The 27882-nt window shown below is 34.7% G+C and overlaps 2 protein-coding genes across 3 annotated transcripts in view; one reads left to right on the forward strand and one right to left on the reverse strand.

Moving 5' to 3' along the window:
• The first annotated feature begins 7 nt into the window (after positions 1-7).
• On the forward strand, positions 8-3136 carry LOC138691708 (uncharacterized). Of its 2 annotated transcripts, XM_069813986.1 has the most exons (4): positions 8-165; positions 339-589; positions 741-987; positions 2808-3136. In XM_069813986.1, the coding sequence occupies exons 1-4, from the start codon at positions 162-164 to the stop codon at positions 2996-2998; spliced, it is 693 nt and encodes a 230-aa protein (XP_069670087.1). In that variant the 5' UTR covers positions 8-161; the 3' UTR covers positions 2999-3136. The 2 variants fall into 2 exon arrangements, with proteins under 2 accessions (XP_069670087.1, XP_069670086.1); XM_069813985.1 differs by having other exon boundaries at positions 8-589.
• A 1095-nt stretch (positions 3137-4231) lies between these two features.
• LOC138691707 (zinc finger protein 664-like) overlaps positions 4232-27882 on the reverse strand; it is a 29160-nt gene continuing 5509 nt past the window's right edge. The window contains exons 4-6 of the mRNA XM_069813984.1: positions 19405-19542; positions 15233-15315; positions 4232-9414 (exon numbers count right to left, since the gene is read on the reverse strand). Of these exons, the coding sequence (XP_069670085.1) occupies positions 8799-9414; positions 15233-15315; positions 19405-19542 (837 nt within the window). The 3' untranslated portion in view covers positions 4232-8798. The remainder of the gene's footprint in view (positions 9415-15232; positions 15316-19404; positions 19543-27882) is intronic.

Raw genomic sequence — 27882 nt, forward strand, 5'->3', positions numbered from 1 at the left:
TTTACGATCTAGTGCGCCGTGATATAGGAAACAATCGAAAAATGCCTACAATATGAAATCAATATTCATTTTTAAACATTGTTTATTTGTTATTTATTTTGTTCTACCTCATTCAATAACTTTCGTCTCTTATGCAGTCTTGGTACAAGACTTGAGATTCCATGGGTCTGTTTCATAAAACACATAGATGAAATTGGTTACATAATATTAGATTCTATAGGCTAGATTTTTACACATTAATAAAAATATTTTAGTGATATTGTTAGTTTATCAGTCATTCTGTTGTCTGTGTTATGTCTCTTGTTAATGTGAAGGTATTTTATCTGCCATGTTGATAGGCTATTACCCAATAATAATTATGAAGAAAAGAAATGAAAATAATATTAAAAAAGAATGTTTCTTGAGGAAAGTTCTCGATTTAAAGAATGAATTATTCGGAGCCTTCTCAATAAACATCACTAAGGAAACGAGAAGACAAGCATGGATTAAATTAAGGGACTATGCTGTTTCTATGGCACTCATTTCAAGTGAAAAAGATTTTACATACATCCGAGATGCTACGTGGCCAAATATCAGAAATAGGACATTGGTAAGTTTATATTGCATTTAATATTTATTTTATAGTTTAAATATGGAAATATCTTTGCTAGTTACGATTCCAGGTAGGTATATTACTTCATTTAAAAGTATAAATAGGTGGCTTGTTTATATGTATTTTTTTATTTTGAATTACTTTACAGAAAAAACTTGACAGTGTTTCCAAAAATGTAACTGGAGGTGGAAGTGATATCAAGCTAGACAGCATCGACCACCTTGTTCTAGAAATAATAGGCAGAGAATCACCGGTTTTCCAGGGATGTGGTGTTGCAGATTCAATGGGGGAGACTTCCCAAATCACTCTCTCTGTAGATAGTCCACAAAGTTGTGTGGAGTTGAATCTTGAGTGCGACATGGTAGAGGAACAGCACGAGGTTATGCAAGATAGAGGTAAACTAAAGAATTATATACTTTATAGACTAGGGAACTTAATTCTATAATTTGAATGAAACACTAATTAGTAATTATTATTCTTTCAATCATCATTCATTCCTCTTGCATTATGTTAAACTCTATTAATGTTTTTGCATATGAAATTAAACACCACAACAGTGGAAAAAAAAAAAAAGTAATGATCACAAAATAATATATACAATATCTAGGCCTATTTAAATGCCCCGCCTCAGATTGGATTCTCATAATCATTTTATCACACTATATAACTTCATTATTCGAAAAATAAATAATTAAATTACCATACCTAGGCCTATAATATATAAATATCACATATCTGAATCTGATTACAGATAACATTATGATAGACCAAAATTGATCTGTTACTTGACTATATATAAAATTTATTCAAGCTGTTTGTCTAACAGAGGAATAAATATTACCCTATCATAGAAGGGAAATCAGATTTCTATGTTAGTGAATATTTTAAGGAGTTAGGTACAGTTTAAAGCAGTCAAGTTTTTGCAAATATTCAACATTTTTTTTCCTCTATTACTGTATCCTGTACTATAATGAAAATTGGTATGTGTAAAACACTATCCTTCTGCTTTATGAAAAAAATATTTTTACGATTAAAAAAATTATTTATATATATTTTTTTAACTCAAAATGGTGGCATGTCACTGTGCAGAGATGACGTGTTTCCCTCATAACTCATAAACTTGTTAACTTTTTCATGTTCTCTCTCTTTTATTTTCTTGCTGAAACTCATGTTTACAATATCATGCTCTTTCAACTACATTCCCTAATAAATAATATTTTTTTGTGTTAAAAACATGACTGATATTTGACCATTTTTAAAATGAATTTATTTTTTATCAATGTATCAAAGATAGAGAAGTGATTTTGCATCATATTGTAGATATAACATGCATAAGTACACACAAAAAAATTCTCAGAATGTTTGATAGTTTTTGAGTTATGAGGGAAACACTTCATCACTGCACAGTGAACTGCCAATTTTTAATTTTGAAAAAAAAAAAAAAATATATATATATATATATATATATATATAATCTTTTTTTTAAATCGTAAAATTATTTTTTCATATAGCATAAAGACAGTGTTTTACACATACTAATTTTCATTATTGTACAAGATACAGTAACGCAGGGAAAACATGTTGAACACTTCCTAAATTTTACTGCTGTAAGCTGTAACTAACTCCTTAACGGACCATTAACACTAAAGATATTTCTTGGAACATGTCATTCAAACCTATTGGACTGTTAGTGTCTAAAGAAGGAATAAATGCTTTCTTGAAAACCACCATACTGACCCCACCTCAAAAATGCACTTCATTGTCCTTACTAGGTCGGCAGTGGACAGAAAATAATGCGTTAATAAGAACTATATCCAACAAAACTATCAATTTATATAATGCAGAAGTTAATAATTATTATTACTATATTCAGTGCTTTTCTTCTAGAGAAACAAGTGATGGAACTCCGTATAGATTGCTATATCTTATACCAGACAGGAGGATGTCCAGTACACAGGAATTTTCTCTTTTTTAAACTCCTTTGCATCTGACTTCAATACTTCCAAGTCCTAAGCAGAGTTCAAGGAAACAATATGTTAAATGCATGATTATAATACATTTCTCGGTTTCATTATGAAAATAACAAAAATGTGCCAGAATACCATTCCGGCGTGTTCCATAGAAAAAAAAAACCATTGAAAATATTACTTGTTATGTTGGTGGAAATTCCCTTGGAGTTTTACTAAATAATAATTTATCATTTCCTCTGTTACAGTCGCTGTTAAAAGAAAACTGACTGTCACAAGAGAGGAAGATGAGCTAAATGAAATAGAAGCTCTCAAGAAAAGAAAGCTGGAGCTTGAAATAAGAAGACTGGAACTGGAAGTGTGGGAAAAAGAAAATGCCCTCCACGTCAAGCATTCATATCTCACAAATGATATTGAGGAGATAGGAGATGGACAGTAAAGCCCAATAATAGAATTTCAGTTGCAATTATGCGTTACTTTAACAAATCCCTGTTTCCTAGAGCGAAAAAAAATGTGAAATATAATTAAATAATATGTGAATATAGAATTTATTAAAGTATTTTTTTTTGGGCTATAATTTGTCTTTCTCTTCTGACTCAACACAAATGATGATCATTTGAAATGACTGTACAGGCCTGCAGTTTCTCTTGAGCCTGAACTAAGACATTCCTTCTTTGCAAATCCTCTTGCTCGTCTTTCATTTCAGGTAGTGTTCTAGGCATAGTTGTCTAGGGATAGGCAGAGATACAACAATTTCCTTGGTAGGGGAGGGGTCAGAAGAGGATGATGAAATTTAAGCTAATTCACAAATATGTACCCGTATTCTTATCATGAGCATACGGATGTGCGAACAGGCATAAATAAATATATATATATATAGGGCCTACATAACTAATTTACTTATGACTTTTAAGGTACTGGAAGTTCATTACCGCCCCCACATAAGCCTGCAATCGGTCCCTATCCTGAGCAAGATTAATCCAGTCTCTACAATCATATCTCACCTCCCTCAATTCTATTTCAAATCTCATACACTTATTCCTTTGCTGCCAGAGAATCAGTCCCATTTCGAGGCTTATTTTGGGGTTTCCTAACAAGCTGTTTTTTTTTTTACGGTGATGGGTTGTTAACCCTTCGCCCAACCCCCAAGATGGAGGACCACTTCTCATCGACTGTCCGCAATTGCTTATTCAATATATTCGCAGCTACCCTCCATATCTGGAGGCCATTTTCTCTATCCGCAACCTGAGGACACGCAATGCCATGGTGATAGGGAACCACAATACATGGTATTTATACATACACAATGGAAATGGATTAATCTTGCTCAGGATAGGGACCAATGACGGGCTTGTGTGAGGGCGGCAATGAACCTCCGGGTTCCTTGCAGGCCAGAAGTAAGTAAGAGCTTCTATTTGCCTAACATAGTTTCATATCAATGTATGAAACCTTTTAAATAAATTTTCACTTTTGCCATTTATGGTACAGTACAGTCACAAATATAAAAAATGCAGTATTATAAAGAAAATAATATATCTGTTCTCAAGAATATCACAGAACCACAATTTGTGTTAAATGAACCCGAAAAGACTGCTAATCAATTTTGTTTGATTATTTTTATAAATTGTAATTTTTATCTTTACTTTGCATTTTTATGAACAGAAAGAAAAAATTGCACGTCTATACTTAATTTATTGTTTAATTTACAATTTGACAATTTCCTCTCACAGAATTATTAATTTACAATGTAGGAATATGCCCCGAAAATTTTACTCAATTATCTCTATTATTTTCTGAGATATTACATACTAAATGCTGAAAAATGTAAAACAAACGAACTCCGGATATTCAACGGAAGTTTGAGAACAGAGTAAAGGAAATGGAGCACAGATGCTAGTCTCACAATATCAAATTTTGAGGGTTATTCCAGCTAGAAACAAGTTAAAGGAACTCTTCATTCTAGTCGAAATATTGCTCACAATTGAAGGTCTAGCATTCTTTAATGCTTCGATCATGGCATGGTTTTTACGGTAATTCTGTGATGCAGTGTTGTGTGAAAATATTGGAAATGTTTATTCTTACTGGCCACGGATTCAACACTCAACAAATAACCTCAGCAATTCGAGTCTTCATTTTAATGTCCTGCATTTTCGTTTCAACAAAAATACTTCACTGTCGAGAAGATTACACAAAAAACTGATACTATTTCACTTCGCTGTAACAATAAACTCATCTTCCTTAACACTAAACACACTTGAACTGAGGGTCAGTATCTCATGTAGGGAACTTCACGGATAAATGTGCGAATTTTAAAATCTCTAGCTGGAGAAATTATTTGTAATAAGATAGAATGGGAACAATTTGGTTAACGGTTAAATCTCTTGAGATTTTCAAAATACATACCGAATTTAATAGATGTTTATGAGATCATGTATTTCTCTCTCTCTCTCACCTAAGTAAAATGTTCCCGCAAATATGTATACGATTCTCGATGTCAGATGATCCGAGGTAGCTACTGAAAATTTCAGCTGAATACAGCGCTTGTAATAAACGCACAAGAAACTTCGTTTACAACTCTTTTGCAGATATGAAAATCACAAGTTTTGAGTCAGAAGTAGTGTGTGTCTCTGCAGTAACACATGGTACCAAGAATGGTACTGCTACTCCATTAAATGCTGGGTTGCCAACTCGAGGGCTTTAAAAATCTTTCATTTAAAAATTCCACTAGTGCTTGTGCAAAACCCCCCAAAAATGACAGCAATTACAATATGATGAAGGATGGATAGAAAAGAGAAAAATTCTCTCCGGCACGACAACTCAAACCCAGGTTTTCAGCTCTATGTGCTGACACTTTATCGCCTAAGCCTCAGTGGATTCCAGCCCTGATGCTGGATCCAATCCCCTCAGTGTAAGTTCTATCCCTCAGTTTTTCCTTTGGTGGCCTACCCTCATGTATAGTCTGGGTCAGCTTACTTCATACCCTAAGGGTGAAACTTAACTATTTTTCCCCCATTACTACTTATGCTAGTGGATTGTGGTGATTTTCTAGTTGGCAGGTTGAATTTTTTTTTTGCCAACTTCGTTTCGAATTTCGATGCTAACAAACTACAAATGGTAGTGATTTTGTAACTGGTATGTAGGCAGCTGAAACAAATATTGATAATATTTGTCGATACTGGAGTTCCATGAAATTAAAATTGTACTAGATTTCTGAGCTGGTTATTGGAAGCTGGAGAAATTTGAACATACTAATAATTAATTAATATCAGTATTAATATTAACACATAATAGTTATTTTTTGTGTTGCGTTGTGGTTATAATTCAAGACTATGGTCAGGTAATTTTCGGAGTTCGTACTAATAATTTCATGTGGTCAAACAAAATACATTTTTAGGTTTGTTCTCGTGAGTCAATTGTTTAGTCAAACCAATGAATTTTGATGACATGTTGATGATTCCTTTCTCGTACAGTTTGCCTACGAAAATGTTACAAATTATTGAATTATTTGGAATAACCTTCCAACATAAAGTATGGTAAGTAAATAAGTAATTTAGTACGTAGGATCGTGTGATATCTGGTAACAGTTGGCAACACTAACAAGACGGCAAGAATTTGCTATTTAGGAACTGTTCTTACGTGACCCTCACTATACTGCATCACAGAATGTGACAGTGGCACAATGCCCAACGCACTATGTACAGAGGTGCATTCATTACGAGTGACTAGTGGCTGGAATCTGACGGGATGAACGCCATCTTGAATCACTGATTTCTTACGTATATCGTATTATTATGATGTACCGAAGTGTATATATTTCCGTGCAGGAATTCTGTGTTACCATATTATGAATGGCTAGAACAGAGAAAAATTCCCCGATGCCAGATCGAATAAAGTGATTGAAGACAGCGCTCATCCAGTCGGATCTCGGCCACTTAGTCACTCGTAATGAGTGCACCTCTGTGCATAGTGCGTTGGACATTGTACTACTGTCACACATTCTGTGACATAGTACATGAGGGTAGGTCAACAAAAGGAAAACTGAGGAGATTCGATCTGGCATCAGAGCTGGAATCCGGTGTGGCTTAGTGGATAAAGCGTCAGCATGTAAAGCTGAAAACCCGGGTTCGAGTCCCGGTGCCAGAGAGAATTTTTCTCTGTTCTATCCATCCTTCATCATATGGTAACACAGAATTCCTACACGGAAATATCATATACACTTCAATACATCATAATAATTATTACCAGCTAATTTTTTTCTTTCTTTAAAATTTGAAAAACTCCAATGTTAATGACTATTACAATATTTGTATTCTCAGCCCGGAATTTCCTCATTTTACACAATTCATTGTCAAAATTATATAAACACCTCTTCAGCACTTCTGTTATCGAGGCGACATTTCCACTCCTGAGACTAGATAGCAAAGATCAAAATAAAATTTAAAAAATACAATGGGACAAACATTACCGCAATTATTCTGTATGTCAGTTGATTAGTCCACAATTATATTGTACTTACTATAAGCACTTTCACCAATGTTCTCTTTGAGAAGACTTCGAAAGTGTGCTCACATACATTATATGCAGTGCATGCTTCAATTGTTCGGCGAAAACATGACACGCACTGATCCAGAGAAGCAATGGAATCGCCAAGAGAATGGCTTCTCGCCTGTGGACTAATCTATGCTTCTTTGTGCTTCCAAAGACCAAAAAATGCTACTCACAAAAATTACATCTCAATGACTTCTAACAGATGTGTACACAAACATGCATTTTCAATCTACCAAACAGCTTAAGATTTATTCATTTTACCACTTAAAGGATTTCTCACTCTCATGACTCCTTCCATGAAATTACAGACATCACGAAACGGAAAATTCTTTCTAAAAACATCGCAATACCATGTCATATCGACAATGGATGGTATGCATAAAGTTTAAGTTTACGTTCTTGCTAAGGTTTTCGTAGTATATACTACGATCTTTATGTATAAAAACTCATACTAAATTCTTTCCCGCGTAGCAGAAAGTTTTATGTAAAAGGCCGTGTTTAGTTTATGCTAAATTAGTAGTATAAACTACTATATGTATGCATAACAAGACGTATATACTTCTACTTCTAAGTATAAACTAATAAAAATGGTAGTTTGCCCTGTTTGAGATTTTTGTTAGCTTAGCATAAGCGTTTCTACAGTCTAAAATGGCAGAATTTATGTAAATTTAAGCTAGAAATTGCTACAAGAAAAGACGAGCACCATCAGAACGCGATTATAAGAAGTTATATCTTAGGTTTTATAAATAAAAAATTTCATATGATCAATTTTTTAATGGAGTACTCAAATGATGATTTTCTGATAACTGGAATTGTATTAGTTGACTTTTGTTAATATTAAAAATAATACATTTTTAGCATAATTATTCTATGATTGATGTAGGTATAATTATAATACCAGTATATTTAATTTATGCGAAAAAAACTCCATGTGCCTACAATATTTAGGTTACACATTAATTTACTGAATAACATTTTGGACCCGTTCGATTTTGGCTTTACTTAATTTTCATGATATTTGTTTTCTTTATAATTCGCTTTTCGTCAATTTTTTTGCCACTGTAATCTTTCACCTCAACGTTCATAACCTGGATGGCTTTTTCTTTGTTACTTCTTGCGGCAGGAGTTTGAAATTTGATCAATAATGCTGAGTATTCTTTTAGTAGATTAACAAACAGCAGTTGTTCTCCATATCTCTCTCTTTACAATTCCCACTTCGTTGTAATTGTCCATTTTCTTGTTAAATCAACTAAATTTTAAGGACGACAATCAATTTCACCACCAAAAATTTATTATAAATACACTGAAGGCGAAAACTAACGAATTTTAGAGAATAAACTCGAAGTATGGCCCATAATCGAATACTCTCGATAGTTTATACTACCGCCGCATAGTACATACTTCGTAGTAGTAGTAGTAGTAGTAGTAGTAGTAGTAGTAGTAGTAGTAGTAGTAGATCAGGTTTATGCATAGAAAACGAAGTATATACTTCTACTTCAAGAATCTTCTACAGTAAAAGCAAATGGTAATACTATACCTTTATGCATACCATCCAATGTCTACGAAGTCATGTTTCTTCACATCAGTAGATCACAAAAATTTCAATCAATATACATCAGGCAACTCGCCTGTGTGTACTGGTACATATTGTTTCACATTACTCAGTTTTGAATGTTTATTTTTCATAATTATTACAACTGAATGCCTTCTCCCCTATGTGATCGTACATGTCTTTTCCGACTACTGGATGCCGAAAATTTCTTTCCACATATATCACAACCGAATGGCTTCTCCAACGTATGTACGACTGCATGCTGTCTTAGACTACTATGATGAGAAAATTTATGTTCACATATATCGCAAGTGTATGGCTTTTCGCCTGTGTGTAGCCGTAAATGCTTTTTTAAATCACTCGAATCCGTAAATTTCTTACCACATGTATCACAACTGAATGGCTTCTCCAATGTGTGTATGAGTAGATGCTTTTTTAGACTGTTAGATTGAGAAAATTTTTTTCCACATATATCACAACTGAATGGCTTTTCTCCTGTATGTACGAGTGAATGCCTTCTTAGATTACTGGAATCCGAAAATTCCTTTCCACATATATCACAACTGAATTGCTTGTCGCCTGTGTGTACACGCGCGAGTTTGAATGTTGTCTTGCACGTGTGAACAAGAGCATGACTTTTGAGCATTGCCGAGTCGAAAAAGCTGTTTCCACAAACATCACATTTGTATGTCTTCTGGCCAGTCTGCAGACACTCATCTTCTGTGATACTGGCGCAGGGAGTTGGCAGTCCAATGCTGTGAAGTAAAATTGTTCTTAATATGAGCTACAAAGACTAAAGCAGACTAAATCACCAACACAAATTTATTATACTTAGGTCGTGTCTCAAAGCTCAAGTCCATACTACACACTAGTGACTAGCAACTAAGTGACTTGTAAACTACACACTAGGGAGACTATTTTTCTAAAAAACCATATCACTGATGATAGCACTGAATTAAGAGGCCAGTGTCCTAATGCTCCTTCATTACGAGTCCTGTGGAAAGGATAAGGACCTAATAATATTACAATGATATTTAAAACATCGTAAAGAAAGTATTAACAATTCCAATATTTAAAGTTAACAAATGCTGGGTAACTTTCGGTGCTGGACCCCAGACTCATTTCACCGGCATTATCACCTTCCTTTCATTCAGACGCTAAATAACCAAGATGTAGATAAAGCGTCGTAAAATAACCCAATAAAAAAAAAAAAACATTTTATGTACATTATATCTTTCATTATTTCACTTCCAAAGCATTTTTAGATATCATAACCCCAATTGCTGATGAGGTATCCATGTTTGTTTAGTGAATAAGTCAACAATCAAGCAAGCATTTTCGTTTACTAGCTACTAAGGACTTGATTGCTATTCACTACGTAGCTTTGGATCGTAACTTTTAGGACGTGTCTCAAAGCTAAATTTTCAGCTGAAATAAACTACATTGTTCACTAAATAGCCGGAGCTGACGTCATCAGTTATGATCCAAAGCTACATAGAGCATAGCAATCAAGTCCGTAGTAGCTAGTAAACGAAAATGTTTGCTTGATTGTTGACTTGTTCACTAAACAAACATGGATGCCTGATCAGCAATTGGGGTTATGAAACCTGAAAATACTTTGGAAGTGAAATAATGTAAATATAATGTAGAATAACACATTAACTTTGAACACTAACATTGTTAGTATCTTCTGTACAATGTTTTAAACATTACTGTAATATATTTAGTCTTTATCTTTTCCACATAACTCGTAATGAAGCACACTGCCTTCTTAATTCAGTGCTGGACCGTGATGTCATGGTTTTTAGAAAAATAGTATATGAGGAAGGCCATGTATCAAGCATAGGTCCATGACCAAAGTGCCATGTATTTAGGCGGTGTCTCAAAGCTACATTTTCAACTGAAGTGAACTAGATTGTTGACTAAATAGCCGGATGTGACATGAGAAGTTATGATCCAAAGCTACGTAGTGAATAGCAATCAAGTCCGTAGCAGCTAGTAAACGAAAATGCTTGCTTGATTGTTGACTTGTATACTAAACAAACATGGATACCTCATTAACAATTTGGGGTTATAAAATCTGATGATGCTTTGAAAATAAAATATGAGTCCAATGTAGAATAACACGTTAACTTGGAACACTGACATTGTTGGTATCTGTGTTGCTTTTTTTTTTTTTTTTTTAATATTATAATATTTCAGACCATTATCTTTTCCACATTTATTTCGATTCTTGATAGAAAAACGTAATTTTCATAGAATATCTTTTGAACATCTTTTAAATTCTACATTTTTCTACGTTTCTTTTCTATTGTCTCAGGAAATTACCATTCAGTCCATAAACCCGAGAATTAAGTTTCTTGAACTGTTTACTGGAAAGCTGTTTATAAACAAAGAATTCGAATTTTCAAAAAATAACAGCTGATAACTCGTAATTAAAGTGCATTAGGACACTGTCTTCTTAATTTAGTGCTATACCGTAATTTCATGGCTTTGAGAAAAATAGTCTATGAAGAAGGCCATGATTCCAGCATATATGTTCAAAGCTCTCTAGTGTGTAGTTTACAAGTCAGCTAGTTAATAGTTATTAGCATGTAGTATGGACTTGAGTTTTGAGACACGGCCTAAGTAATGCCGAAAAATATTCGGAAGTATACAAATCTACTCAAGTTATATCCCATAGTGTTGAAATTCTATCAATTCTTTCTTCGAAATCATATCTGATGTGTTTGAGTAATGAGGGATGACTTGCTAACTACATTTGAATCAGGCATTGCAGAAACGGCACATGTCACGATTTGTGGCGAAATGAGTTCATTCGAGTTTCATGGGCTGTTGATATAGGACTATTATTGCATGCAGAAACCACATATGTCAGTATAGCCGTCTCAAATTTGGAGACCTGTGAAATTCTGGAAGCACGCAGAAACAACTCATGTCAAAGACATGTGCCGACACATTGGTTCCGATTCCAGATGGCAGACATCTACGGCACAAGGATAAAAAAATTTATCCCAATGAATGACAAATGTCTCAATTCTTGTGGTGAATATGTTGAAAAATAACTCAACAATTGTTATATCTGTTTCAATAACACTTTTCATGAAATTTTGTTCTCTAACTGTAAACGGCCTCAGGGAAACTTATTTTTTTAAGGCCTTCGTAATTGCGTTTGAGTGGCCAAAATTTGTGTAAGCACTTCTTTTGACATTATTAAAATGATGGAAGAAAAAAGATTAATTTTCTATCTGCCCACATGAGAATGTTATCTTGTAAGTACAAAGGAGAATACCATATTTACCTTCTTCATTGGCATATCCAGACAAAATAGTGCCAATTCAAAGAGAGAAGCTTGACGATATACGCAAACTAATGCGTTACATACCACATGAATATCAAGAATTTTAAAATAATTTTCTTCAGTGACCTATTATGGAAAAATAAGTGCAGTTATATGCAGTAGGCCTATGCATATAATCCCTAATTTGACAAATAAACTTTTGTTGAAATGAAAATATAACAACTTTAAATTAATGTAACTCTGAAAATATTGAGAATAGGAACTATGTTTATATGACATTTTTTGCTCAAAACGTCTTCAGAAATAAGCTCCGTAGAGGACGGTAAATCCTCGTGAATCACTCTGTATACATGACAGACACTTCCAATGTTTGCTGAGGTACACACCATTGGGTTTTTCGTGTTATAAATTTTGAGAGGCCTGATATGTCGAGTTGAAGTGATAATATGTTTTTTCTTAAGACCTGGGGATTTCTTTTGATGCAACACTATATCTTTCCTGGCCAACATTTCTGAAGTTTCACTGCCAAAAATATCACAGTGTGAACAGAACTTCGAAAGGCAACACATTTACCATCATTAAGCAGTGTAGTTAAGGGCTACGAGTAATTTAAAGTAATCAGCATTAGTTTCTGCTTTAGCTATGGATCAGGATATATCTTAAATACTAGCTAATCAGCATTAGTTTCTGCTTTAGCTATGGATCAGGATATATCTTAAATACTAGCTAATCAGCATTAGTTTCTGCTTTAGCTATGGATCAGGATATATCTTAAATACTAGCTAATCAGCATTAGTTTCTGCTTTAGCTATGGATCAGGATATATCTTAAATACTAGCTAATCAGCATTAGTTTCTGCTTTAGCTATGGATCAGGATATATCTTAAATACTAGCTAATCAGCATTAGTTTCTGCTTTAGCTATGGATCAGGATATATCTTAAATACTAGCTAATCAGCATTAGTTTCTGCTTTAGCTATGGATCAGGATATATCTTAAATACTAGCTAATCAGCATTAGTTTCTGCTTTAGCTATGGATCAGGATATATCTTAAATACTAGCTAATCAGCATTAGTTTCTGCTTTAGCTATGGATCAGGATATATCTTAAATACTAGCTAATCAGCATTAGTTTCTGCTTTAGCTATGGATCAGGATATATCTTAAATACTAGCTAATCAGCATTAGTTTCTGCTTTAGCTATGGATCAGGATATATCTTAAATACTAGCTAATCAGCATTAGTTTCTGCTTTAGCTATGGATCAGGATATATCTTAAATACTAGCTAATCAGCATTAGTTTCTGCTTTAGCTATGGATCAGGATATATCTTAAATACTAGCTAATCAGCATTAGTTTCTGCTTTAGCTATGGATCAGGATATATCTCAAATACTAGCTAATCAGCATTAGTTTCTGCTTTAGCTATGGATCAGGATATATCTCAAATACTAGCTTTGCAATCTGACACAACTACTATGTTAGTAAACATATTTATCAGAATTAATAGATTCTTTGCAGCTGTCTTTATTGTGTAGATTTCTCCATCTTCCTCATTGTCGAGTATGACATTAAATGAGAAAAATTTGACAAGTTCCACCTGCTCCAGCAATTGAATCATTATATAATGACGTAAAAATAATGAAACTTTGGAAAAACTGGATAATACGCATGGTAGAGCAATATCGATAGTCGTTACTCGCTGGCCGCTAGTCACCGGACCGTACCGAGCCATGTCAAACAAAAGACAATCGAAATGGTGGTAGTAAAATTCGCGACTATATTCTTAAATAAATTACTCCATTAGTCAAGTCCAAGGTTTATGCAGTACAACGACGATGTTTTGAATGCACCAAAAGAAAATGCATATGTAGTAAGAGGTTATGTAGAGTAGGTTAAAACAAGGAAATAAAGGGAAGAAAGGTGTATTTCACGGAATATCAATTAAATAACGGAAAGTAAATTTCCGCTTAATGTTCGCCAAAGCGTTAAGTACGTAATTATGACCGCCTTGCAGTTTTATTTGTGGCCTAGAAAAAATGCCTAGCATTTTACGAAGAAAAAATATTAGGGGGCCATAAAATTATTCACTGCTTTAATTATATTATTGTTTATTAATATTACGAAACAAAAACTGTCATAAAGACCATGACCGACTAGAAACATCGATGTCGAAGAGATAAACCCATTCGGCCGTGATGAAAGAAAAGAAAATGCGAGAGAAATTTTAGTTCGAGATAAAATGGACACAGAATTTAGATTACCATACTGTTAGTAACTGGAGATCGCTTGTAAGATCTGTCTTAATTTTCTATATAGAAATGTCGTCCAAACAAATTGGTAGTGCAGGGAAAAATCATTGAAATAGACGAAAGTAACAGTGGGTGCTATCTCTCAGTAATGTTCAGAACGACGGAGGTGTCCACACCTGTGGAGTAACGGTTAATGAGTCTAGCAGCGAAACCAGGTGGCACGGATATGATTCCCGGTCGGGGCAAATTACCCAGTTGAGGTTTTCCCGGGGTTTTCCCTCAACCCAATATGAGCAAATGCTGGGTAACCTTTGGTGTTGGACCAGGACTCATTTCACCAGCATTATCACCTTCATCTCATTCAGATGCTAAATAAACTAAGCTGTTGATAAAGCGTCGTAAAATAACCTACTAAAAATAAAAAAGACGTAGGTAGAGAGAAAAAGAAACAAATTTCTCCTTCTAACGACACAACAGACCAAAATCGTATTCTTATGTTGGCGACATTGTGTATTTGGTTAAATTTGGTCGCAACTGTAACAGCATGGTTCAAAACTACTGTGCTAATTCTCCAGTTTAGCAGAAAATTTTAAGTAAAGACATGGAGAGATTGTATTATTCAGATCCACTCTCATGGTCTGCACTGTCCACTGCAAATGACAAAATGAGAGCAAATCGTCTACAAAGATGATAATCGCCTTAAAAACTCCTTTCATACGCGAACTTATACATTCAGATTGATGGATGTATGGATGGATAGGCGGACAGCTGGAGACACAGACGGACAGACAGACAGAAAAAGAGACTGCTAAACAGATAAAGAGTGACAGAGAGCTACACAGACAAACCACAGATAGACAAACACACAGACTTACAGGTAGACATGGCAATTCAGAATACAGATTAGTTCATTTCAACAACAATCACGTTGAAACTAATTATAATGTCTATTCTTCGTCGTTATTGTTTAAATAACGTACTGAAACCAACAAAGAAGTAAAGGCTCACACACTTCACTCACCTCTCAGTACAATCTTCATTGCCTTCCGCTATTGCTTCCTGTTTCACTTTCGCCTCCATTTTGTTTAACTCACGTGCCTTCTCCTGCAAAAGATTATGTAAAATGAAGCTATACGAAAATAATAGTTGAAGAATCGATGCACAGCAGTTTATATGCTGTTGACTTCATTTTAAATCTTACTTAATCCAGTAAAAAGTTCAAACATTGTCGGTGAAAAATGCAAACGAATTAAAAAAAATCAAAGACAAAAAAAAGATACGGCATTTTATAAGTGAATTCTCGTTTTAAATAAGAATTGCTTAAACAATAAGTTAATTGGAAGGGTAAATGAGAATGACACTCGAATCATTCTTGGATGGTCGCAGGTGAGTAGGATTCAGGACGACGAAGCTGACAAATAATCAAACTCTCTGCATCATAATCCACAGTTCATTCCCGATTTACCACGAAAATCATCTGTAGCTGCATTTAGATTGGCAACAAGCCATGACTGTTTGGCCAAACACCTGCATAGAAATGGAATATATCAGTCTCCTAACTGCCCATTGTGCAACTCAAACCAAGAAATGGATTCGGAACACCTCAAAATCTGTGCTTCAGTGGCTGACCATCATAATATCTTTAAAAAATATTGGAGTGCAAGAGGTCAAATGACTTTATTGTCAAACACCTGGCATTAGAAAAGAACAACATTAACAACAACTCTTATGGTAAAATTGGTAAGAGAAAAATTTTTGGTAAGGTAGTTTGGCAATATTTCACATACTTTTTTATTTATAGCAAGCACACAACTAAAGTAAACAACAAAGGTTAGTGAAAATTCTAAAGAATTTGAAAATCCAGGGAAATTGGGAAAATAATTCGCTTAGTGTAAACAACATACTTACAAATGGTTTTTAAAGAACCTGCAGGTTCATTGCTGCCCTCAAATAAGCCAGCCATCGGTTCCTATCCTGTGCAAGATTAATCCAGTTTCTATCACCATATCCCACAAATCAATTTTTATATTATCCTCCCATCAACGTCTCGGCCTCCGCAAAGGTCTTTTTCCTTCCAGCCTTCCAACTAACACACTATATGCATTTATGGATTCGCCCATATGTGCTACATGCCCTGCCCATCTCAAACGTCTGGATTTTAAGTTCCTAATTATATCACGTGAAGCATATAATGCATACATTTCTCAGTTGTGTAACTTTCTCCATTTTTCTGTAAATTCATCCCTCTTAGCCCCAAACATTTTCCTGAGAACCTTATTCTCAAACACCCTTAAGCTGTGTTCGTCTCTCAAAGTGGAGTCCAAGTTTCACAACCATACAGAACAACCGGTAATATAAATGTTTTATAAATTCTAACTTTCAGATTTTTTTACAGCAGACTAGATGACAAAAGCTTCTCAACCGAATAATAACACGCATTTACCATATTTAATCTGCGTTTAATTTCCCCCTGAGTGTCATTTCTATTTGTTACTGTTGCTCCAAGATATTTTAATTTTTCCACGTCTTCAAAAGATAAATCTCCAATTTTTATATTTCCAAGTGTAAATAACAATGGAAGAAATTACATCATGTGTGGATATTCAGGCGTACACATCCAACTTCTATTATCTTCTGTTACTGCACTTACTGCCTTTTAAATTTTTATTTGTCCAGAGTGTCGCTGATATTATCGTTCACAATTGTTGGTTTATAGGAAGAGTTTGGACTCGATGACATTAACAAACGGTCCTCCCCATGTCACAGTCAGTAAGAAGTAGCTACTGCAGCTACAGAACTATGAAGCTGTCTTTGTGAATTGTGACGTTCATGTGTATTTACCTTTAAAAACAGAAAAACTCCAGGAAAAGATGAAATTAATCTAGAATTAATTATATATGCATCAGATAGAGTTAAAACAAAAATGTGTGATCTATTTAACATATGTTGGTATATTCCACAAATCCCTCAAGATTGGAATACAGCAATAGTGAAACCAATATTTAAGAAAGGCAATAGGAAAGGTTTAAATAATTACAGGGGTAAATAATTACGAGAAGACTGAATAAATTAACAGAAGTATGCTGAAAGAGAATAAATATGGATTTAGAAAAGGATGATCATGTGCGGATTGTGTCTTTATAATGAAAGAATTAATACAAAAAAGAAGAATTCAATTTGGAAAATACTTACTATTTGTGGACTACATTAAAGCGTTTGATAACATATTAAGAGGAAAACTCTGGACAATAATGACTGAAAAAGGATAGCCAAAACATATGATAGATATGATTACAATAATGTATAAAAATACAGCAATTGCTATAAAATATGGTAATTCAACTAATTTTAAAACAGAAAAAATAAACTTAGGAGTAAGACAGGGCTGTCCTCTTTTGCAGACTTTATTTAATATATACCTGGACGTAGCTATCATAGAATGGCAAACACGGCTAAGTAAACATTTAAACACACAATCATGTTTGCAGACGATTAAGTCATATGTGCAGAATTAGAAAATCAATTACAAATAGCCACACTACTGCTCAATAAAACTATGGAGAATTATGATCTCAAAAAAAAAAAAAACAATGGCCTTTCGAGGGAAATTGTTTTAAACGATGAAATTATCGAACAATTCAAAAGTTTTAAATATTTAGGATGTCACATATCTTACAATTGGGAAAATGATATAAAGGAAAGAAATTACAAATTTCAAAGCTTGTGTGGGACTATTAAAGAACATTACAAACAAAAACAACAAAAGAAATAAAACTAAAGTTTTATAAAGGAATGGAAGTTCCCATCGTGACATATTGGGTCATGAATAGATCATACAGAAGATTATTAGAAACATCAGAGATGAAGTTCCTCAGATACGTTGCTGGATGTACTCTAAAAGACCATATTCCTAGTGAAACAATAAGACAAGAACTAAAAATTTTTAATTAAAACGAAAAAATACAAAATTACAAACAAAAATGGCATGAACATATTTTAAGAATAGATTCTTCTAAGCTAACTAAACAAGCACTATTATACCAGCCACACGGTCACAGAGAAGTGGGACGTCCTAGAAGACAATGGTAAGATGAATTTTGAGAGCGGAATGGGCCGAGGCCTACCATGAAGATGTTAAATGTTATGTTTTATTTAATGACGCTCGCAACTGCAGAGATTATATCAGCGTCGCCGGATGTGCCGGAATTTTGTCCCGCAGGAGTTCTTTTACATGCCAGTAAATCTACCGACATGAGCCTGTCGCATTTAAGCACACCATGATGATGATGATGTTGATGATGTGTATTTACCAACAAGTGGTTCCAAGAAATATACAAAAATCATGTGAATTTTAGCTAACAAAAGAATTTAAAAAGAAAAATTACAAAAAAAAATCTCATTACGTGTTTCCCACAGCAGGCTGAAAACACAAGTTCATTCATCTTCCGCCAGAGTAATTGAGATTGACCCTCCCCTCTATATTGGGCTGACAACTAAATTGGAACTGGATCTGATAAAAATTACCAATGATGATTAAAACATTAAAAATGGATATGATTTAGTGAACAATTTATATCGCAGTTTCTACAGGAAAAACTGAGTGGAGAAAAGTCACGAAAGTCTACAGGATGAAGAAATGGACAGCATGAAAACAACATTAGTACCACCCGATCACCTGCTTGTATAGGTCTCGCAAGCAGGAAATACCAACGGAAGGAATGTGAATGAAACAATGCAATAAGGAAGAGATGGCAACAGGAAAGGTAATGAGATAGCTTGAATAATATTCAAGAGAACAGTCGGAAGAGAAATGACATCACTTTTGAGTTGTGATAGTTACATTACGACTTTAGTTTGTTCCATTGCATGTGAATGCATGTCTTGTATCGCATGGTATCATTATTTCATTAGTAAACATATATTGCGTGTTTAATTAGCTTCGAATTTTTCTCTTGCTACATTCTTTATTTCCACAGGGATGTCCTCATTTGTTAATCTTCTTGGAAGAGGCTGTACTTCTATCGGCCCACACCTCTCGTCCCCTTGGCGAGCCTACATACACACGTCAAAACAGACAGCTACACGACCATTGCTTTTCAGTAATTGTTCCTTGCGCGAGCTATAGCAACCATATCAGCCAATAAATAAAAGAGCGACAACTACCAACCAACATACTTCGGAAACTGCACTCACCTCAACTTCACTTCTCCCAATGGGATAGTCAAATGACACAAAAGATTCCTCAAATGTCATCTCTGATTTCAGATCATAACTGTGATCCATACATTCCTTCTTTATTTCAGTCTTGTGCACAGCTGATACATTTTCATCCTGCAACACAAACATTAAAATAATTATATCTGACATTTGATATGTAGTTTTCCACGGAAAGTCAGTAATTATTATTAAATCCTGACATTAGTGAATGCACGTAAACACACTCCATAATCATGAGTGAAATAATTTGCATGAAAAGTCTTCTCTAGATTGATTATATACATCCCAATCATGTGCATTGGTTTATTGAAGGTGTTGAACGCGAATATATGCTAGTGCAGAATGCAGGAGGATAGCAAAGGAACTCTGAAGTAATCTTTGTTATTTATAATTTTAGTGAGTAGTTACACCATGTATTGTGGGTCCCTGTCACCACGGCATGGCGCATCCTCAGGTTGCGGATCGAGGAGATGGCCTCCAGATATGGAGAGTGGTTGTGAATATATCAAATAAGAAGTCGCGGACAGCCGATGAGGGGTGGTCCCCAGCTTGGGGGTTGGGCGAACGGCTAACAACCCATAAGCGTAAAAAACAGCTTGTTACGAAATAAATGATACTCTGGAGGAAATTAAACACAGAATAAATATGGGAAATGCCTGTTACTATTCGGTTGAGAAGCTTTTCTCATCCAGTCTGTTGTCAAAAAATCAGAAAGTCAAAATTTATAAAACAGTTATATTACCAGTTGTTTTTTAAGATTGTGAAACTTGGACTCTCACTTTGAGAGAGGAACATAGGTTAAGGATGTTTGAGAATAAGATGCTTAGGAAAATATTTGGGGCTAAGAGGGATGAAGTTACAGGAGAATGGAGAAAGTTACACAACACAGAACTGCACGCATTGTATTCTTCACCTGACATAATTAGGAACATTAAATCCAGACGTTTGAGATGGGCCAGGCATGTAGCATGTATGGATAAATCCAGATATACATATAGAGTGTTAGTAGGGAGGCCGGAGGGAAAAAGACCTTTGGGATGCCGAGACATAGATGGAAAGATAATATTAAAATGGATTTGAGGGAGGTGGTATATGATCATAGAGAATGGATAAATCTTGCTCAGGATAGGGACGAATGGCGGGCTTATGTGAGGGTGGCAATGAACCTGCGTGTTCGTTAAAAGCCAGTCAGTAAGTGCGTAGTTATAAACAACTGTTCCCAAGAAATAGGCATAAAATATATGGAGTTTGACTGACAAATCTAATTAAAAAGAAAAATTAAAGTAGATAAAAACAGGCTAAAGGTAACAAGGCTCCTGGACAAGATGGTCTTGACATGGAATTATTTAAATTTAGTGACATCCGATTTCTTGAGAGACTTCTATAATTTTTCAACATTATTTTGTCTGGAGCAGATCCTCCAGGCTGTTGGAACAAGGCAATAATAATCCCCATGTTTTAAAAAAAGAGACATAAGAAAGTGTGAATATTACAGAGGGATAAGTTTACTTAGGGTCGTATTCATAGACGAAACTTTGGACCAAAGTTGATTTTGAAAAGTACAAAATCACTATTTTCCTATTCACAGTCGACACTTTCGCGAAAATAAACTTAAATCGTGACTCTACTTCGAAGTCGCCGAAAATCTAGACTTTGACTTTCGTTCGTGAACATAAGGAAGATGGCTGATATTTGGAAAATTGTTGAATTTGCCGAGAATATTGAGGACATCTAGGAGATTATTAAAGCTTATCATATTCCTTAGCGTATTATTATAGATTATAAATTCAAATCAAGGTACAGATTTGATAAACAGACAGTATTAAATGAATAGGTTATTTATGAAAGGGCCTAAGTCGCTAATTTTGTGAAAATGGGTTTGTAATGTAATACTGCTCTTTGGGTGTAGGTACATCGATTAAGATATGAAGGGGACTAAGTTTCACACTGTAATGCTTAGTAGAATTTATAATACAATTTTTATTTCAGCCTTAATTTCAAAATTTGGGGCCAGTAAGCAGTTTTTCTTAAACTGCCAACAATTTAGTATTCAAGACTTAGGCCCTTTCATAAATAACCCATTCAAATATTCTCGTCAAGTTTCAACTTTTACTGATGAATAATCAAAAATCTGTTCCACCAATAAATAATGCAATGTATTTCATCGCGATTTTACGCTATAAGTTAATAATGATTTTGACTATTTAATTCTATAAAGGATAGGTTATACAGTTAATTTATAATCCTGCGGTCGTCGTCATACTGTTTTCGGCATATTGATTTCAGATAATTTTTAAGTAGTTTCTGCAGACATGCAGAAACAACTATGTCAACTGACTGCAATATAATATGTCTCTTTCATAGTCTATTATTGGTGGCATCTTCTTATCATCTATATCTTCAGAATAAAATTTTATTACAGTGAAATAATTTTAGGGCTTAATGTAAAACTAATATAACTACAATCGATGATTTATTCACAACAAAATTCTTAACGGGCAATACTATTTCAAATGAACTCTACCATGATGTTTTGTAGTTATGAATTTTGTTATATACAAAACTGTTCGAACTAAGTTACGATTTTTGTGACCAAGTAGAACAACAATTATTATAGATTGGTGTAAAGACCTAAAAATATCAATTTTTGTGCTTACGTTAGTTTCACAATAAGCCCTCGAATAATATTACTCTTATGTAAAGCTGCAAGAATGGTTAACAAATTCTTAACATGTACTGAAGTTCAATTGTTTCACTGATTTGTGACTCAAAAGATGGCTTTGATTGTGGCAATGTCTACTCTGTTTCAACTATCTATTAACTTAATTCGTTTAGAAGGCAGTGATTTTGATTGCCAACATTAGAACCAGAGCAGTGTATATTAGAGAGTACCGTATTCTCGGCGGCGGCAGCCATATTTACTCCTTGCTCGGCACAGAAGCGTAAGCAGTAATGCTAGAACGATGGTGATTAAAGGCGATTTCATACATGTTGTTGTGGTTTATTGAACACAGGAGACAAGAATTAACAAACATTATTGTGATAGCGAAATGACTCATGAGAGATAACACTTTATTATTTATGTTATGTCCATTTCAATAGGAATAACATCAGCGATGTTCTAGTGCAATTCTCACGCCAACATTTCGACCGCCACATTTAGCAAATTGTTGTAGTGCATTTGCTATAACAGACAATTTTCTTAACAATAAATATATTCTAGTCCTGAAATAGTGATAAGACTTTTTAAAATATATTATAACGAATTGGGAACGTATGAGGTGAAGTGTTAATGAATAAAGACTTCAAATCCTTTAGTGTCAATACATTTTCTACCAACGTTTCACATTTTTCTGGATTTAGAATTATATCAAACACGAATTTATAAGGGTATATGAGACATTTCCATGTACGATTTGAGAGTCACTAATATGCTAATAAAATTTATAGATTCATCCCTGTTATCAGTTATTTGATATGAAATAGTTTTCACAAATATTATACAACTTATTTTGTTTTATTCTGAACAAAACTGATCCCAACAAATAGTAAAGAGCTTGTTGTTCATTCAAGTCAATATTTCCATTTTCAGTAAAATTAAAATTTAGCCTATATTAATTTCTTTTGCTCAGATTCATCTTCACTAGACATTTCTGTTTCGGGTTTACTTACATCTGTACCTAGAAACTCAACTAATTGTTTAGAATCGCAAACTTCCCCAAAGGTCTTTTTCCCTCCGGCTTCCCAATAATACTCTATATGGATTTCTGGATTCGCCCATATGTGCTACATGCCCTGCTCATCTCAAACGCCTGGATTTAATGTTCCTAATTATGTCAGGTGAAGAATACAATATGTCCAGTTCTGCGTTGTATAACTTTCTCCATTCTCCTGTAACTTCATCCCTCTTAGCCCCAAATATTTTCCTAAGAACTTTATTCTCAAGCATTCTTAATCTCTGTTCCTCTCTCAAAGTGAGAGTTCAAGTTTCACAACCATACATAACAACCGGTAATATAACTGTTTTATAAATTCTAAATTTCAGATTTTTTGACAGCACACTGATGATAAAAGCTTCCCAACCGAATAATAACAGGCATTTCCCATATTTATTCTGCGTTTAATTTCCCCCCCGAGTGTCATTTATATTTGTTACTGTTGCTCTAAGATATATTAAATTTTCTACCTCTTTGAAGGATAGATTTCTAATTTTTATATTTCCATTTCATATAATATTCTGGTCACGAGACATAATCATATACTTTGTCTTTTCGGGATTTACTTTCAAACCTATCACTTTACTTGCTTCAGTAAAGTTCCCGTATTTTCCCTAATAGTTTGTGTATTTTCTCCTAATATATTCATGTCACCCGCATAGACAACAAGCTGTAATGCTAATTCAGTACAACAGCAATTGATTACACATTGATTAACTGTACAACAACACGGCATTCTTCATGATAAAGATGGAAAATGACACTAGAAACCTGTGTTCCTACGCAAGTCTTACGGTGTACTGAGTCTCCGCAGGAGTAAATATGGCCACCGCGTCAGCATTTGTCGGATCAAAAGAATGCGGTACTCTCCAATATACACTGCTCTGATTAGAACAAGATCATCAAATCTCAACTTACCAAAGTCAAAATCTCAGAAATATTGTCTATGAATAGGACTTTTAACAAAGTTAAACTTTACTACGAAAGTCGACATGGGAAGTCATCATCCAACGTCTCGTTTATGAATATAGCCCTTAATGCTGGATACACAATTTATTCATCTATTGTGAAAAAGAAGCTGTACAACATTGATTACTGCACACCAAAATGGTGTTAGAAAAGGCAGATCATGTGCTGATGGCTAGTTCACTTTAAAGCTTATATTAGAAAAACTACGAGAATTTAATGGCTTTCATAGATTATGAAAAAGCTTTTTACAAATTAAACATAGAAAATTATGAATTATATTAAAAGAAAACGAGATCCCAAACCAAATATTACAATCTATTTATAATAGGTACAAAGAACACAAAAACTGCCATTAGAGTAAATAATCAACTAACAGATTTTAAAACTATTAACACAGGGATACGACAGAGATGTCCTCTCTCGCCTCTGCTTTTTTATAATCCACCCAACATGAACTCTATGTGAATGGGGTCTCCAAAACTCAAACAGAGCCTATGTTCCTATGAAGAGACGGACCAAAATAGATACAATCCTCTTCGCATATGACCAAGTTCTATTGGCCACTTCAGAAGATGATCTCCAAAAGTCACTATATTCATTAAACACAGTTGCAAAAGACTATAATATGACCTTTTCTATAAAAAAGTAGAAAGTTACGGTATGGCGTTTAAAGGTAAATATTCAGTAAGTAGTAAAATCTGTATTGAAAACAGAATTCTAGAAAAAGCGAACACATTTAACTATTTAGAGAACTGTCTTTCAATATGAAAAAGAAGAGGATATCGATGCTAAAATAAATAATTTCAGTTTTCAAACCTAATTTAGTACAGAAACATACAAGATTAAAGATGTACAACATTTTAGCACGACTTACATTAGTCTATGGATCAGAAGCCCGGACTTGGACAAAAAAAGATGTTCGACATATAACTACTAACGAAATGAAATTCATGAGAAAAACAGCACAATACACACTTTGGGATAGAACACGAAATACAGAAATTTTGAAAGAATTGAACGTCCAACCTATAGTAAATTTTCTTCAAATCTATAGAGTTAATTGGAAACAGCATGTTTTGTATTATTTTATTTTATTGGGTTATTTTACGACGCTGTATCAACATCTAGGTTACTTAGCATATCAATGAAGTGAAGGTGATAGTGCCAGTGAAATGAGTCCGGGGTCCAGCACCGAAAGTTACCCAGCATTTGCTCGTATTGGGTTGAGGGAAAACCCCGGAAAAAAACCTCAACCAGGTAACTTGCCCCGACCAGAATTCGAACCCGGGCCACCTGGTTTCGCGACCAGACGCGCTGACCATTACTCCACAGGTGTGGACAACAGCATTTCGAGAGAATGCCAACAGAAAGATGGCCGAAGACAGGGTTACATTACCATCCTTCTGGACAAGAGAGGGAGAGAAATAACTCGTCCGGGCTTAATTGAGGATGACCACGAGGACCCGGAAATTAATAGCAAACAAATATACTTACTTACTGGCTTTTAAGGAACCCGGAGGTTCATTGCCGCCCTCACATAAGCCCGCCATTCGTCCCTATTCTTAGCAAGATTAATCCAGTCTCTATCATATCCCACCTCCTTCATATCCATTTTAATATTATCTTCCCATCTACGTCTCGGCCTCCCCAAAGGTATTTTCCCCTCTGGCCTCCCAACTAACACTCTATATGCATTTCTGGATTCACCCATACGTGCTACATGCCCTGCCCATCTCAAACGTCTGGATTTAATGTTCATAATTATGTCAGGTGAAGAATACAATGCGTGCAGTTCTGTGTTGTGTAACTTTCTCCATTCTCCTATAACTTCATCCCGCTTAGCCCCAAATATTTTCCTAAGCACCTTATTCTCAAACACCCTGAACCTATGTTCTTCTCTCAGAGTGAGAATCCAAGTTTCACAACCATACAGAAGAACCGCTAATATAACTGTTTTATAAATTCGAACTTTCAGATTTTTGGACAGCTGACTGGATGATACGAGCTTCTCAACCGAATAATAACACGCATTTCCCATATTTATTCTGCGTTTAATTTCGTCCCGAGTGTCATTTATATTTGTTACTGTTGCTCCAAGATATTTGAATTTTTCCACCTCTTCAAAGTATAAATCTCCAACTTTTATAGTTCCATTTCGTACAATATTCTTATCACGAGACATAATCATATACTTAGTCTTTTCGGGATTTACTTCCAACCCTATCTCTTTACTTGCTTCAAGTAGAATTTCCGCGTTTTCCTTAATCGTTTGTGGATTTTCTCCTAACATATTCACGTCATCCACATAGACAAGAAGCTGATGTAACCCGTTCAATTCCAAACCCTCTGTGTTATCCTGAACTTTCCTAATGGTATATTCTAGAGCGAAGTTACAAAGTAAAGGTGATAGTGCATGTCCCTGGTTTAGCCTGCAGTGAATTGGAAAAGCATCAGATAGAAACTGGCCTATACGGACTCTGCTGTAAGTTTGACTAAGACACATTTTAATTAATCGAACTATTTTCTTGGGAATACCAAATTCAATAAGAATATTATATAAAACTTCTCTCTTAACCGAGTCATACGCAGTTTTGAAATCTATGAATAACTGATGTACTGTACCCTTATACTCCCATTTCTGCAAACAAATATAATCAATTAAATATGAATATTGTTGTAAAAATAAAATGTAATAATTAAGCACCATTGATTATCAATAATAAAATAAAATCTTGGAATATTACTATAAAATTATACATATACATAAAAGATTTTATTTAAAATTAGCATAGCCTTAATTAAGGCCTTCTGAGTGGTAGAAATGAAACTGTATAATATGCAGGGAATCTTTAAGAATTCGCGAGAAGATTTTTTTAGTTTCAAAAGATGATACTGATAATTGTTTTAAAAATATATGTAAATTTTGGTAAAGAACTCCGAACACCAAAAAGTAAACCTGTCACTGACCAATTAAAGAGAGGGATGTTATACTTGGCACTAAGGTAGGGAATACAAGGTTCATAAATGGCCCTCTTTTCCTGATCAATCTGATGAGCTTGGTTTAGATCTCTCTCCATGCGTATAGTTGGATCTATGATAATAGCCTTTTGTTGTTGCCTGTTTATTGCTATTATATCCGCTCTTCTGTGAGAGTCGTCTTCAGAAATGCAGTGGATCTCTTCATGAACTTCTCAACTCTTATATATTATTTTAATGTACCGAAGTACATATGATATTTCCATGCAGATATTCTGCGTCATCATATGATGAAAGAGTAATGGAACGGAGAAAAATTCCATCCGGCGCCAGGATTTGAACCTGGGTTTTCAGCTCTACGTGCTGATGCTTTATCCACTAAGCCACACCGGATACCCACCCCAGCGTCGGACAGAATTGTCTCAGATTAAGTTCCAACTCTTGGGTTCCCTCTGGTGGCCGCCCTCTACACTACGTCATAGATGTCTATGAACGTAGGACTGAAGTCCACACATGTGCTGAGGTGCACTCTTTATGAGTGACTAGTTGGCCGGGATCCGACGGAATAAGCGCCGTCTTAAATCACGAAGTGATTTACGCATATCATATATATTATTTTAATGTACCGAAATACATATGATATTTCCATGCAGATATTCTGTGTCATCATACGATGAAAGAGTAATGGAACAGAGAAAAATTCCCTCGTGTATCTGGTGCGGTTTAGTGGATAAAGCATTAGCATGTAGAGCTGAAAACCCGGGTTCAAATCCTGGCGCCGGAGGGAATTTTT

This window comes from Periplaneta americana, chromosome 16 (genome assembly GCF_040183065.1).
Source record: "Periplaneta americana isolate PAMFEO1 chromosome 16, P.americana_PAMFEO1_priV1, whole genome shotgun sequence".
In the NCBI taxonomy this organism is placed as follows: domain Eukaryota; kingdom Metazoa; phylum Arthropoda; class Insecta; order Blattodea; family Blattidae; genus Periplaneta; species Periplaneta americana.